Here is a 15,786-nt window from a genome sequence, read left to right as displayed (position 1 = left end):
GAAAGAGGGGGCAAGTAGAAAGAGTGGTGACTGTGACCACTACACTTAAAAAAACTATATGCTCATTAGGGTAAGTCTCTTGTATTTGAACAAAATCTTTGCAGTACTGTATATGTGGTGTAATTAAACTATTTACATAGAGTGATTAAATATATGCTATAAATTTGTCGTGAAAAATGAGCAGTAAGTAGCAGTTTAATTGAAAAGAAAATGCTTTCTTTGGCATTTGTTTTTTCTCCATGATAGCTACTAGATAGAGTAAGAGAATGCATGCAGACAGAACTGCAGGGATTTTCTTTTATAATTAGAAAAATTATTTGATTGTAACTAAAATAGTTCTTGGAATAAATGTTTTACATTTCTACCACGAATGCAGGAAAACACAAAGTATGAGTTGCCCTTTAAAAGAATTTTCTAATACGAGTTTACTTATAGGTTTGGTGTATATAATGATTGAATACTCAAGTTTTCTGATAGAATAGATTTCATAAAACTGGCTGGTAACTCTGTAGAGGAAGGTTTAGGATGAAAAAATATTTAAATGTATTTGCATGAAGATCTCGTCATAATGATGCAATTTATTATAATTGGTATCTATTTCTGTTGGAAAATTGTTTAAAGTGGCTAATTGTTTAAAGAAGGTTACCAAATATTTTTGCCTGGGGTAATTCCAGTTTATGTTTGTTGTCCTGGCATTGACTGTGGCTTAACATTAGACTGACTTTAAAAAATGAAGTATTATCATTAACAGCTGCAATAAAGTTAAGTCAGCCTGGGTTTGAAGAGCCTCCAGTTGGTACTTCTAGCTTCTCTGCAGTGTCCTGTGGGCTGTGTGAGTTGACGTGTGCATTGAACAGAATAGTTGAGTCTAAAAGACAGTGTGGGATAACCTCTCTCTTTTCCCTCCCCTTATAGCTCTCTTTCAAGGACAGCATGTAGAATACTTGCTGATAAAATGAGCTTGGAGAGGAGTTGTGAGGGGCAGTTATCTCCCTCAATTCTGGCAGTGGTTGGGGAAGTCTGGGACTGTGCAGTTCCTAGGTGTACTGGCTGGACAAACAGTGATAGTGTACCTGCCAGGCTACTACTTAGTTAGTGGTAGGAAGTGGAAAATCATAAGGTAGCGTAAGTGACAAAAATAGATACTGAATAGTTCTGCTTAAAAAAATACATTTTTTTGCTGTAATGATTTTTATCATTTATTATAAGTTTACAACTAATTTTTTATTGGTGATGCCTTTTTTTTTAACTTTGTAACAATTATAATCTCATTTAATTTTATCATCCTGTTCCCTCTTAAGAGTATCTTGGGTTAGACAATAAATGGATACTCTACTTATAATTCAGGCCAAGTTAAAGAACTATGTGACAGAGCAAAGACATGCAAAACTAGGCCCATGGGCCTGTTCAGCCTAGCCTGGAATGGTTTTTAAGTTTTAAAAGGTTGCAGAAAAACAAAAACAAAAACAAAGAAGCATGTGTGACAGAGACCTTATGTGGCCTTGCCTGAAATATTTACTATCTGGTTCATTACAGAAAAATTCTGTGTCTGGTTTGGAGTCTGTGGTAAGTGTGCTGGAAGGCTACTTAAATGTGGTAGTTTATCATGAATGTATTGTTCCTTAGTTACCAAGTTAAAGTGAGGATTTGGAAATTACTGCGAAATTGGTGTGTGTGGTATAACTGCATGATGTAGCACTCTATAGCCACCCACAGGCTGACCCTTCAAGAGCAGAGGCACTCAGTGTGGTTTGTGGGGCTTACTGAGACCCTTTCAGGAGGCTTATGAGTTCCAGTTTATTTTATAATAACGATACAGCATTATTTTCCTTTTTCACTGTGTTGATGTTTACACTAATGATGAAAAAGCAATGGTGTAGGGGCTTTAGCACAAATCAAGGTTGTGGCACCAAACTGTCCTAGTTGTTATTATGTTCTTCACTATCATGCACTCAAAAACAAAAGCCAGTCTCACCTAAAAATTCCTAAATATGATAAAGTGGTACAAAATAATTACATTTTAACTCTTGAGTATATACCTTTTTAATTTCACGTGTGATGAGATGGAAAATATGCATAAAGCACTTCTACTCCTGATGGTTTTCTTTAGGACAATCTTGTATGTAATTCGAGTTGTAAGTTATAAACTAGTTGCTTTTTATGAAATGCCATTTTTCCTTCAAAGTGTAACTGACAAGCTATGGTTATTGGGAGCCATTTTCTCAAAAATTAAGAGAGTGAGCCTATTTATAATTTAAGAAAACAACTGACAGTATTTGTTGCCAACAATAAAATTTGAGCTTTCAGTTAAAACTTAGAATTTTGGAAAAACTTCTATCTGCCACCAAAAGTTTGGTAGGTTTTCCATACTTAAAGATTTTTCTGAACATAATAGTGGTGACATAATAAATGTGATTTTAAAAAATATCATATAATGAAATGTGTCAACAGATATTTTGCAAATGACCAATGTATGCTACGGAATCTTGCCTGGGTAAAAGATCCATTTAAAGTAGAAGACAAATTTTAATATGAGTATAAAAAGTTCTTTGATATGATATTGGCACTAAACTTTGGGAAACTACCACTTGTCTTATTTTGGTGCCGTATGAAAAAAGAATATCTACAATTATCTGGAAAGGATATTAAATTACTTCTTATTTTTTTAACTAAATATCTGTGTGAGGCTGGATTTTAATATATTTCAATCAAAACAAAGTATTGGTTAGTGGCAGTGAGAACCCAGCTGTCTTCCAGTAAGCCAACCATTAAAGAAATTTCTAAATATGTAAATAATTGTTGCCTTTCTCACTAAATTTTATGTTGTTTTGGAAACTATAATTGTTTTTAATAAAATATATTATTTATATTCATGAAATGGGTTTGTTATTTTAGGTGAGTTAATAGTTGAAATTTTTCTTTTTAAATTATTAATACAGTGAATATGAATTGATAAAACCCACACAAACACAAAGGTCTTTGGTGTCCTCCGTATTTTTAAAAATGTAAAGGTCCTGAGACCAAAAGTTTTAAGAACTGCTCATCAGAGGTTTAAGCAATCTCTTCTTCAGTACATTGAAATATAGTAGCTGGAAACACTTTTATGAATAATTAAGCATAAAACCATCTCATTTAAAAGTTTTTTTCATTTAGTTCTACAATAGCATGGTAATTTCATCAGCTATTTTTCCTTTTTGTCACATAAAAAAATCTTTTCTTTTTTTTCTTCTTTATCAATTCTCACAGCAATGCTGGGGTAAAAACAACACTACTAGAGGCTCATTCTGAGATGGGGAGCACTGAAATTCTGGAAAAGGAGACCTCAGAAAGTCTCAGTAATGGTACCAGCAGCAACGTAGAAGCAGCCAAAAGGTTGGCCAAACGACTTTATCAACTAGACAGATTCAAAAGATCGGATGTCGCAAAGCACCTAGGCAAGAAGTATGTTACCAAGGCTGGTGTCTGAGTGTTCCTTACGTGTGTGTCTTTTTTAATAGCTTGGATTTTAATAACAAAGTTTATCCTGTTTTCTTATAGCAATGAATTTAGCAAACTAGTTGCAGAAGAATATCTGAAGTTTTTTGATTTTACAGGAATGACACTGGATCAGTCTCTCAGGTACGATTAAATATCACTTCTTTTTTTGTTGTTGTTAAGATTTTATTTATTTATTTGACAGTGAGGAAGACAGCAACAGAGGGACCACAAGCAGGGGGAGTGGGAGAGGGAGAGGGAGAAGCGGACTCCCTGCTGAGACTCCCAGGACCTGAGCGGAAGGCAGACGTTTAATGACTGAGCCACCCAGGCACCCCCACTTCTGTTTTTTTTTTTTTGCCTCCAAATAATTTTGAGACGAGAAAGTAATGCTGAAACTAATTTTTTAACCCACAGTGACTTTGTGATCTTAGCTGAAATTATACTATAGTTTATTAGACACAGTAGAAAGAAAATTATATTGTTTTTATGAAATCACACATGAAATCATATTTTCCAACTAGTAGATGACATAATAAAGAATAGTGACAAAGTAAGTCTTGAGAAGTGGAATCTGTGGGAATTTGGTTTTCGAATGATCAATTAAAAAAGGCATAGATTTACAGACTGTAGAATTACAAGCTTTTTTCCCCTAAGCATTTGTTTATAATAGCCTTTTAAGATGATACTTCAAATTAACTCATGAATGGAATAAAAATGAGTATCAACATAATAATCAGCAGAAGATATCTGTAAACTGTTTCAGGTAGTAGCACTTTTTGCTGATCTGTTCAAATGAAGGTTTAATAAACACAATGAACCTCAGTTTTCACACCATATTGTACTGTAAATTTCTAAGAGCCGCTAAAGGTAAAACTCAGTCAGCATTTACTCTTACAAACTTTATAACATGCCTGGAGGAATTCTGAGATCATCTGTATAACCCTCTAGTTTTATAAATCAGGAAACTGCGTTTTGGGAGGTGAAGTAAGGATGTTTGGATTAGAATGCACAGTAATGACTTATTTGGTGGCACTTTGCGTGAATTGAGGGCATGCATAGGTTTTTCCACTGAAAACAAATAAGGGTAGAGGAAAGATCTATATTTATGCTTTGTTCTCTGATGTGGTTTATAAAAGACAGTTATGAAAAATTCAAGTTTGATAATATAATAATTTAGATTTAACAAACTAAGACAGCAACATTTTCATCATAGAAATCAAGTTTTTTATATGTTTCTTTTAATTGTAAGATTTCTTAGAACATTTTAAAGAATTTTTTTTCTTCCTATCTCAATGTTTAGGGAAGTGCATCTACTTTGTCAAGTGAGGGTTATCAGAATTTATCATTAATAGACAGTACTCTTACTGACCCTAATTTAGATTGGTGTGTGGTTCTGGGCATATTTTTATTTTTCAAAGAATTTTTATACATAAAAATACATAAAATTTTATTTTTATAGCCTAAGGAATAAATTAGGGTTTTAGCTCCCAATTTTCTTCTCATATAAAAAGTTAATAATATAATGTGATAATAGGCAAAATAAAATTCACAAAAATCTGTGCACAAGATAATATAATTGTAATTTTTCTTTTTTTAAAATTTTATTTTATATTCAGTCAGTTAACATATAGTATATTATTATTTCAGATGTAGAGTTCAGTGATTCATCAGTTGTATATAACAGTGTGTCAGTGGCAAGTACAATCATAAAACAAAATGGCAAACTTTGATCCATGTATAGTTTTTAAAACATAGCCTACATGGTTATGGGTTCAGTCTTAAGTGTTCTTTGGTTTTTATCTGACTGATCTTTTAAATGGCTACTTGTCACTCAGTCATATGGGAAGTTACTACCTTCCCAAGGCTTTTCTTAATGTATTAGCTACCATGTTATTGTTACTGCCCTGTCATCTTTTATATTGACATTTTATAGAACTAAATAAATTTATATTGAATGCCTATCTAATAAGTGATTTTTTTAAAAAAATAACTAGAATATCTTCTTTGTATAATTAATTTTTTATTATATATGAATTAACTTTAATTGTCAAACGTAGAGTATGGTAATGTTTTCTAGTTTCACTTTTTTTCTCTCAATTCTTTTTAAGGTATTTCTTTAAAGCATTTTCTCTTGTGGGAGAAACTCAAGAACGAGAGAGAGTTTTAATACACTTCTCCAATAGATACTTTTACTGTAACCCAGATACCATTGCTTCACAAGGTAATCAGATGAAAATGTTTGTATTTCAAAAAACAAGGGTTATTTTTCTCATTATGAAAGTTATATTTTATTGTGGAAAATATGGAAGATTATACAGATGAAAATGAAAATCATCTAGGGGTCTCTGGAGAAAGCTATTAACAACTGTTTGATTTGTTTCCTTCTATTTGTATAATAATTTCAAATTTGAATCATTACAGAGTTTTGTTTCCTGTTGTCTTTCCCTTTCATTGTGAACATTTTCTCCTGTCATTAAATATGCTTTAAAAAGCATATATAATGACTGCATGATATTCTTTTCTTTCCATTATTTTTTACTTCGTTTTACAGTTCCATAGTATGACAAGATGCTTTAAGTTGCTCATGCTGCCACTCTGAGATTTTACGTGGCAAAGTACATTGTAATAAATGAAATGCTGGTTTTCTTATGTCTTCTTTCTATCCATCTGATCTCTAAACTTCTTGAAGTGCATGTATGCTTAGTTTTGGAAACATTTACATTTCTCACTGGAGTTTGTAGTGTGTCTCCAGTGCTTTGGTTTGATATTCATTGTAACACTGACCACTGACTTTGGTTTATGATGTTAATGAACTATGAGTTTATGTTTATTGTACTATTTTTAAAAAGCAACTTTAAACTATTTAATTGTTGCACCCTATCAAGAGGTTTTCTTCCTCCATGCCGTTTCCTGCAATAAAGCAAAATTTTCAGGGTTTGAAGTCAGGCACATTCATTTGCAATTGGAGAATCTTTCATAAACACAAATTCTGGAATAGATCACTAGGACTAGATGCACTAGAAGTAACAATTATCTCTTAGCTTCAGTATTGCCAATTAACTGGGATAAATGTACTTGATATTGACCAAAGTGATTAATCGCCCCCCCACCCTGCCTCTGCCCTGCAGGCTCTACCGAAATTAACTAACAATCTGATCCTTAGAGTCACATTCCTCTCTGTAAAATGGGAACTTAATTTTCTTTAGTCCTTTCTTTGTTTATACTTAGACTATTTATTCACTGTTTCTATCACTATCAGGATTGAACAGATAATGAAGGGGATAGAAGGGAGTTGTTTTTATTAAAACCTCCGTTAATCTAATAAGATGCTGACATTCCTGAGTGAAACAAGGAATATGGATGGACGTGGACACTTGTACACGTGGCCATTGATAAGGGTATTTGAGAGTTGGCTACTGAGTTTTACAAATGCTTTCAAGGAAAATATTTTAAATTATTTAAAATTTAATAACAAACTGGAACTGGAGTAAATATACTTTTGGGCATTTGATAGCATCTCCTTAGAGACATTAGTAACAGAAATCACCTACTATATTCAAAGGCATACTTCTGAAAAATAAGCTATTTTTAATTCATGAATTCAGTAATTAGGAAGGCCTGCCTTTCTGTACATTGGCATACACTAATAAGATTTTTCTGCATCTTCACTGCCATTGTCTACTATACTTGGATTGAAAATTGCAGGAAAAGAATGAGGAGAAGTAATTCTAAGGTTTGGAAATGAGAAGCTTCTAACTCTTAGTGCTTTTTCTTTTCCTTTATAAAGTAAGAGAGAGTGATGTTTCCATCTAAATGTGACATGATCCATCTGGTTTGAGCAACATCTTTCCCCTGAATATTTAATTTTTTAATCTTTACAGTTATTGCAATATTTTACTTTTGTCTGATCCATAGTATCCTGGACCAACCTACATGCTGCCTTTAGTGAACTGTCAAGAAAGAGGATAACTATTCCTACCCATATATTTTTAGCCAGAGACCTAATACGCAGACAGTATAGTGAAAGATGCAAATCTTGGTTTTCTTTAACTTTTGCTTCTTCCCTAATTCACTTTCCTCCCAGAAAGTAAAAAAAGAAGGAACAGTAGCAAATAATTTATTTTCATTTCTGTATCTTATGTTACAGAAAATTGGGAAAATATAAATAAAAAGATAAAAATTATCTCACTATCCAGAGATGATAATCTTTTAATATGTTATATATTATTCTAGATGTATTTATATTTAAAGGGAACCATACTGCATGTAATGTGCTTTTCATATAATAATTTATTGTGAAATATCTTTCTATTTCAACGTGTATACTTGGACAACATTTTTAATGACTTAAACATAACAGGATTGTGTTTTTGGAGGGTTTTATTTACTTGTTCCCCATTATAAGCAATATTTCTTTGGATACCCTTGTATTTTGTATAGATCCTTATTTCCTTAGTGTAAAGCCTTATAAATGGATTTGCTGTGTCAAAAGACACTGTTTCAAAGCTTAAGATATGTTCTATCAAACTACCCTCCAGAGAGGTAAAAATGATACACTTTATCACCAGCAGAGTCCAACTCTGTGCAGAGGTCCTTCTAATAATTTACCTATTTTTTGTCTCCCCAAACAAATACAATTAATTGTGCATAGCCACATTTTTGTGTTTTCATAGGTTCTTAATGTATGCCACTCTAATGATAATAAGGAGTCCAATAGGAAATAGTGAATTAATGCTTTCTTTCCTTGTCTCTTCCCTTAGATGGGGTCCATTGTCTCACCTGTGCAATGATGCTTCTTAACACAGATCTCCACGGCCATGTAAGTGTAGGTGTGTGAAGCTGTCTTACGGAAATCAAAATATCTTGGGTTTATCTTTGCTTTTGTGTTCATACGTACTTATTCTCTGCCTCCCTTTCTCTCATTCTCTACATGGCACGTAGGTAAACGTAAATCCTTGGAAAAAGAAATAACTATTTTATATGCTAGCACAGAACATAATTCACTTAAAAGTGAATGTGATATTGTCTACATGTCTGGAGTTGACTTACCTGTAGTGAGTGTGTTCTGTATCTTTTTTCTCCAGTAGATGGCAGGGACATTTTTATTTGGGTTGATACATGATGGAAAGGGGATATAAGTTAGATCTGAAGATGTTGACTGTGTTTTTACTAAATCTAGTAGCCAGTCTTAAGAACACAGCCTTTTCTACACTTCTCAGCTCATGTGGTCTTCTACTAGTTGAAATATCAAAATATTCTATTTACTATCTCATCTTCTATTTAAAATCTAGAGTGAACTTAAATTTATAATTATATATAAACTTTTACCTCTCATAGATGTGGAATTTTAGCATTTACTTAAACTGTTTATCTTAGAGAAAATGAAAATGTTTTAGTTTAATATAGGCCAGTATGTTCTTATTTAGCACAAAAATTATTTCATAGTCCCAAGTCCATTTATTTTGGGGAAGAGAAAACCAGGTTTCTTATGATTAAAGAATCTAGATCATCCCTTGATTTGCTATATGATTTATCTTACAATTTTAAAAAATCACATTGAAAGAACTAAAACTGGGGTGCCTGGTGGCTCAGTCATTAAGCATCTGCCTTTGGCTCAGGTCATGATCCCAGGGTCCTGGAATTGAGCCCCGCATCGGGCTCCCTGCTCGGCAGGAAGCCTGCTTCTCCCTCTCCCTCTACCCCTGCTTGTGTTCCCTCTCTCGCTGTCTCTCTCTCTGTCAAATAAATAAAATCTTAAAAAGACAAAACAAAACAAAACACTAAAACTTAGGTATCCATACAGATTCATTTTCCTATTCCGAAAGCCCACATAATTTCTTTAAGAAAGGCAAAATGGAGCTGTTTGGGACTCTTAAGATGGACTGAAGGAAAAAAAAAGTGATCTATCAGAAAAATGAAGAGGAGATGTAGTGATAGCTAACACATCTTCACAGACCTCTCAACTCAACTAGGAAGCTAGGAAGTTCCTTTTGCAATTTGCATGAGATGAATATAGAATAACCTAGTAACTTTTAGACATATGTGTCCAGGGATGATATAGAATAAAATTAGTAGATACTCCTGGGACATTTTGGGGTAAAAGCGCCATAATACATCTTGGGGAAATAAAGGTACTAGGATTTCCACAGTGTGACCTTTGACATGAGGATCAGAATCTAAACTCATTGGCTTGTTGTGGGGATGACCAGTCAGTGGACAGTCCTGACCTCTGTTTTTCTCTTACCAGTAAAGCAGATTTTCCTTGTTTAATTTCTCTGCCTGTCTTATGATGACAGTTACAATTCTGTCCCCTTCTTTTCCTCCGACTTAATTTCTCAACCTAACTTTCAGCCGAAAGAGACAATTTTGAATACTCTTGTCCACATATAACTTTGATCCAAGCCAGCAAGTCCCAGCATGAGGTATTTTCCTCACGTGAGATATTTTGTGGTCTCATTCACATACGATGGTTGTGCATTTAGTGTCTGTTGGCTGAGAAAATTTATAATGACAAAAAAAAAAAAAGTCCAGTAACACTTTCTATTCTTACTTAAAAGTTGAGGATCTCATAGAACTTCTGTGGAAGTTGCTAGATGGCAGATTGGTTTCTATTAAAAGCTGAATTACTTTTTAGAAAGCTAATATTGCTTTAATAATACTTTCAAATAGACGTGTATCTTATTAATCACAATAATTTGAAACATAGCAGTAAATAAAGGTGTGAGGTTTGTTATTATTCACATGACACAGCATGTTTTATACCCAAACTAACCACAGGCACCCCAGTGTCTATAGTCCATAGGTTCAGAAGCACAGATCTCGGATATGCTCTTGTTCTGTTTTCAGACCACTTTTGAATAATTGAAAAGAGATTAAATGAAGCGTCACACTTCTTTTTGGCAACTAGAATGTAGGAGTTGATAGGTGAGAGGCAGTATACAAATGAAACAGTTTAATACTGTTTGGCTATAGTCACAATTACATATAAGAAAGAGAATAAATACAATATCATCAACATATTTTTAGTAATTATTAGTTCTTAGCTTTGTTTTTGAAAATGTGTGCTGTATACTTAGGATTGTCTGTTGTTTAGGTTTTGTATATTAGAGGTTTTTTAAATCCTTATTTACAATGCATGCTGTTAAAAGTGTTGAATATATAGTAGTTATCATAAGAACTAACCATATGAAAATGTGTTTTCTCATCTTCCAACTCTGGATTCATTTTAAAAATAAATTTTCCTTCTAGGTGGTAAGTTTTTATCCATAATTCTGGGTGTAGCTTCTCTTGCATCATGATTGCCTGATTTATTGTTACAGTGTCTGTTTGACTTATTAGCATGGCCCCTTTGAAGGTGAATCATTCAAAATATAAAGTGAATTACTTCTAATGTCTGCCCCTTTTCACCTCCTTCCCAGGCCGTACTGCCTAGGCCCTCACCTCTCATTACTTAGTCCAACGCCAGAATAATCCTCTTGGGAAGTGAACTAATAAATTACCATTTTCCTTTTCTTCCTTAACATGGTGCCATGATAGCAATACAACAGCATGACCCTTTCTAAGAAGTACTGAGATGAGCTTGTCTTTTGCTTTCAGTGGGGGAGGCATAACTTGGGAATTAGCTTCTTTTGGCTTTTCTTTGTGAATCCTCCTTGTGGGTTTTATTTACTCTAAGGAATGATACATTGAAAATGCACTGGTATGGGCCTTTGTTCATTCTGCTAATTTTTCTTACTAATAAAATGATAGAATGTATACTAATATAATAAATCTAATATACTGTCATATATTGGAATGCCATTCTTTCTTTCTTTTTATAATTCTGTTATTCAGCAAACACTTAACAGTATGTCTACTCTATCCAAGTTCTGTGCCATTTGGGTAAGGATCAGAAATGAATGAGACATTTATGGAACTCAAATCTCATTTCTGGTAGTATTGGCTAGGCTGACTTCCATTAGTCCTTTTAACTGAAAAATGTAGCAGGTAACTGAGGTGCTATAGTGGAAAAGTACTGGGGGGCTATTTTAATTATACCTTGGATTATTGAATTTCACTAAGTAGGCTAAAACAAAAACCAGTACGAAGTATATGCAATATTTTTGGGAGAAGTTCATTCAAATGTTATAATTTCATTGTAGCTAAAAAGGCTGATTCCCTTTTGTACCTATTTTTTTAAAAAAATAATGATGTATCATTATTTTAGCAATTGTATTGACTTGCTTTTATTTGCATGTGGTTTATTCTCAGATAAAATATTTTATAATTGTGGTCACATGGCTAATTTGCTAAGTAATTTCTTATTTTTAAAATGCCTCTTCATCTATGAAATAGGTATGTAAATTAAACTTTTGCACATACAGATAAATTTCTATTAAAACAAATTCTAGAGTTTATTTTTCTCTTACCATGCTGGAACTAAGTTGTATTGATGTTATTTCAACTATCAACATGGAAAGAGCTGAAAATCTGAAAATCTTTCTTTAAAGCCACGTGTTTTATTGGAAATAGTATGAATAAAGGATTTTGTCATGTTAGAATAAATTCAAAACTATTTCTTTTCTGGACTAATCTTCAAATGTGCTTTGTTGACGATAACTAGCTCTCAGGTACTTGGATCATAGTTGAGATTCAGCTGTCTGCCGGGATTATCACTGGGGCTGAAGACAGGTGTCAGGGGCAGGACAATAGGCAGAAACTTCTTACTAGGGCTGGACCCTGAGGTGGGAGGAAGTTTTAGATATAGACTGAGTTGTAATGAAGACCAGGATAAATAAATATAGAATCGGTCATTTTCACAACTAAAAGTCAAAAGTGATCCATAAGACAGTGACTGCCCAGGGTCAGGCGATGGTCAGAGGCAGTAGCCAGGACATTATTTTTAATCAAGATATTGTGGCAGAATCTACCCTTTAACACTGTGGCTTGGGATTTTTAGTAGCAATTTTACCCAAGATGTCTCTGTGTTTTTCAGTAATGGCAGGAGCTAGCCCACTCTGCGACAGGGTGTAAGGGATTTGGGGGTGTGGTTCTTCTGGAGTGGTGGTTCTATCTGGCTCAGGCTAGGCCTCCTGTAGATAGATATCTTTGGGATACTCTGGGTGTGTTGACTGTCATCCTCAGTGGTCTGAGTTTAATGTATGAGGCAGGACCTTACTGTTTTTTGTTTGTTTCTTTTTGTTTTTGTTTGGTGTTGGGTTATAAGTTGAACGACTAAAGGATAAAACCACAGTTAGTATACCATACTGGTAGGGAGGCAGAAAGAAGTCAAGGAATCAAGTATAGGTTTTGTAATAGAATAATGTTAAAAATATATGCATAGTACAGTTTGACATAGGTCATAGCAGTCCATTATTTTTCAGTCTGTAAACTGCATTGTTAATTGTATTTTTAATTCCTGGATTGGCTCTGTAGGATCATAGAATTGTAAATGGTGGGTAAAATATTTGATTAATTATCAGAAGTGGAAAATGACTATTATAAGAATTGTCTAATGCTTTTACTTTTCATATTGTGCTGTTTTACCTTTGTACCCTCAAAGCACCACAAACCTCTGTGAGGGTGATAGGCAGGTTTAATAGCCTAGGAAATCTCTGTTTCTGTGATTATCTTTCTTGTAACTGGCATCTGCCTTAAGTGCGTTTGGCCTGCTGCCCTCCCTCCCGTAGAGCTGTCTTCTCTCTGGGCTCCTCTTCCTGTGTCTGCTGCCCCACACCCTCGGTGTCCTCTGCCAGGAAAGCCATCCCTGGCATTCATTTATTTTCCTGAGTTTTTCTCTACTGTAGATTCTAGCCTTGTGTTTAATTTCCATTCAGCCAGCACAGTCTCCTTCCCTTGGAATCCTCTTTTCCATGTCCTTGGTACCAAGTCTCTCCTTTCACCTCTTTGGGAGCTTCCCAGCCACAGTGACTTCCAGCAGGCTCTCATCCCTGGAGCTTCTCAGTGATACTGGTAGTTTGCAGAAGCATCAGGTCTGGACCAGAGTTGCCAAGGGTTTTTGGTGGGGCCTTGGGTTCACTTTTACTGTTACTGTTTTTCTCACCAGAAGGAGCATTTTGGGGATCGCCTGAGAACCTTAACCATCAGCTGTGGAAATGTTTTTATAGAAAAATGTCTTGATTTCAGATTTTTCTATTTTTTTTAAAGATTTTATTTATTAATTTGAGAGAGAGAGAGCTAGAGTGAGCACAAGAAGGGGGGAGGGGCAGTGGGAGAGGGAGAAGCAGTCTCCCTGCCGAGCAGAGAGCCTAACTCGGGGCTCGATCCCAGGACCCCGAGATCATGACCTGAGCCAAAGGCAGACGCTTAGCTGACTGAGCCACCCAGGCACCCCTCAGATTTTTCAATTTTTTAAAATGACCTTTGAGATACTGTCACATTGACAACTATGTGGATTTTAATAGGAATGCTTACTTAAGCATGTCACAGTTAATCATGCACTGGTGCATTTTCTCTGCTTCTGTGACTCCTCAAAATGAAAGCCTCCTTTCCTTTTATTCCTTTCCCCCATTTCTGCCTCCCTAGCCACCTCCCACCCTTTCTCTTTCTTTAACTTTTTTTTTTTTTTTTTTGGTAGCTCTGCTTTTTTTTAGAATAGGTTCATACATGGAAAAAATACAATGCGGATATCAGTTGGGTCAATGGGGTTCATTTAGGAACCTCAGGTTATCTAATTTATGCATTATTCAGTTGCTGCATTCCTTTTCCTCCTTACCATTATGAGTTTTTCACATTTGCACAGGTCATTAGTAGAAAATGATAAAGGAAAGTAGATGAAACGCCATATGAAGTCTGTTTTTGCTCTTTCTCCTGCAGATGGTTTGGGGAGGGAAGAAGTGAGGGTAAGGAAGGTGACTGAAACCTCTTAACTCTAATCCCATTGCTTAAGTTAATGTCTGTCATTCTATGATAACTTAAAAGTAGAGTTTAGTCTTTGTAATTTGATAATCAGGTCAGTGTCTTTTCCTTTATCTTCTCAAATTTCAGAGGAAACACTTTTTATGATGTTGTGATAGAATATGCTACTACAGTACTTCTCTCAAACTTTACAGTATCATATTACCTTTATACTCTTAAATCTTTTTGAGGACCCTAAAGAGTTTTTGTGTATATCCATTAATATTTACCATGTTAGAAACTAAAATGGATAAGATATTAAAATATTTATTAAATTATTTTAAAATAGCATTAATAAACCCACTAAATGAATAACATACTTTTTTCTTTTAAAATGAGTGAATTTTATTTTTTCGTTTTTAGGTGTACAACATAATGATTCATTGTTTATATATATTACAAAATGATCACCATAGTAAGTCTAGTTAACATCTGTCACCATACATGGTTATAATTTTTTTTTCTTGCGATGAGAACTTTAAAGCTACTCTTCAGTTTCAAACATTCAATACTGTAGTCACTATGATGTACATTATATCCCCATGTGGTATTTGTTTTATAACTGGAAGATTGTACTTTTTTTTTAATTGAAGTATAGTTGACACACAATGTTATGTTAGTTTCAGGTGTACACCATAGTGATTTGACAAGTCTGTATGTTATGCTGTGCTCACCACAACTGTAGCTCCCATCTGTCACCACATAACGCTATTACAGTGCTAGTGACTGTTTTCCCTATACTGTACTTTTTATCCTGTGACTTATTCATTTCATAACTGGGAGTCTGTGTCTCCCACTCCCCTTCACCTATTTTGCCCAGCCCCCCATCCCCCTCCCCTCTGGCAGCAATCAGTTTGTTCCTCTGTATTTATGCGTCTGTTTCTGCTTTTCCTTTTTTTTTAAAAACTTTATACACATATATTTTTTTAAGTTTTTAATTTAAATTCCAGTTAGGTACCATACAGCATAATATCAGTTTCAGGTGTACAGTTTAGTCATTCATGTACAGAGAATACCTGGTGCTGATCACAAGTGCACTCCTTAATCCCCATCACCTATTTGTTCATTTATTTGTTTTCCAGATTCCACATATTAAGTGAAATCATATGGGAATAACGTTCTTTTTTATGAATTAGACAAAAAAATCAGTGAGAAGTATAGCATTGAAAATTTTTTTGCAAGACTTTCATATTTGGCCTAGTAGAAGACAGCTAAATTCTCTGCTTTTTTTAGTTAGTTGCAGTATGTCACAAGTAATATAGCTTCTAGAACACTCCACTGTAACCTGTGAGAGAGAGTGAAAAAAATGTTCTGAGTATTATTATAACACCAGGTTTGACCTCATGGACACCCTGAACTGGATCCCTGAGTCATACTTTGAGAACCACTGTGTTACAATATTATCATTTGCAA

General features: G+C 34.3%; 1 protein-coding gene across 8 annotated transcripts in view; it reads left to right on the top strand.

Annotated features, from left to right (window-relative positions):
• The window catches only part of PSD3 (pleckstrin and Sec7 domain containing 3), a 706,647-nt gene that overhangs the window by 371,377 nt on the left and 319,484 nt on the right, over positions 1-15,786 (top strand). For all 8 annotated transcript variants that reach the window (XM_027597421.2, XM_027597423.2, XM_027597424.2 and 5 more), the window contains 4 exons: positions 3,247-3,441; positions 3,538-3,618; positions 5,586-5,698; positions 8,238-8,296. In XM_027597421.2, coding sequence (XP_027453222.1) covers positions 3,247-3,441; positions 3,538-3,618; positions 5,586-5,698; positions 8,238-8,296 — 448 coding nt within the window. The remainder of the gene's footprint in view (positions 1-3,246; positions 3,442-3,537; positions 3,619-5,585; positions 5,699-8,237; positions 8,297-15,786) is intronic.

Source organism: Zalophus californianus, chromosome 2 (genome assembly GCF_009762305.2).
Source record: "Zalophus californianus isolate mZalCal1 chromosome 2, mZalCal1.pri.v2, whole genome shotgun sequence".
Classification (NCBI taxonomy): Eukaryota; Metazoa; Chordata; class Mammalia; order Carnivora; family Otariidae; genus Zalophus; species Zalophus californianus.
Note: the sequence above shows the minus strand (reverse complement) of the source record. Positions and strands in the feature narration are given on the sequence as shown.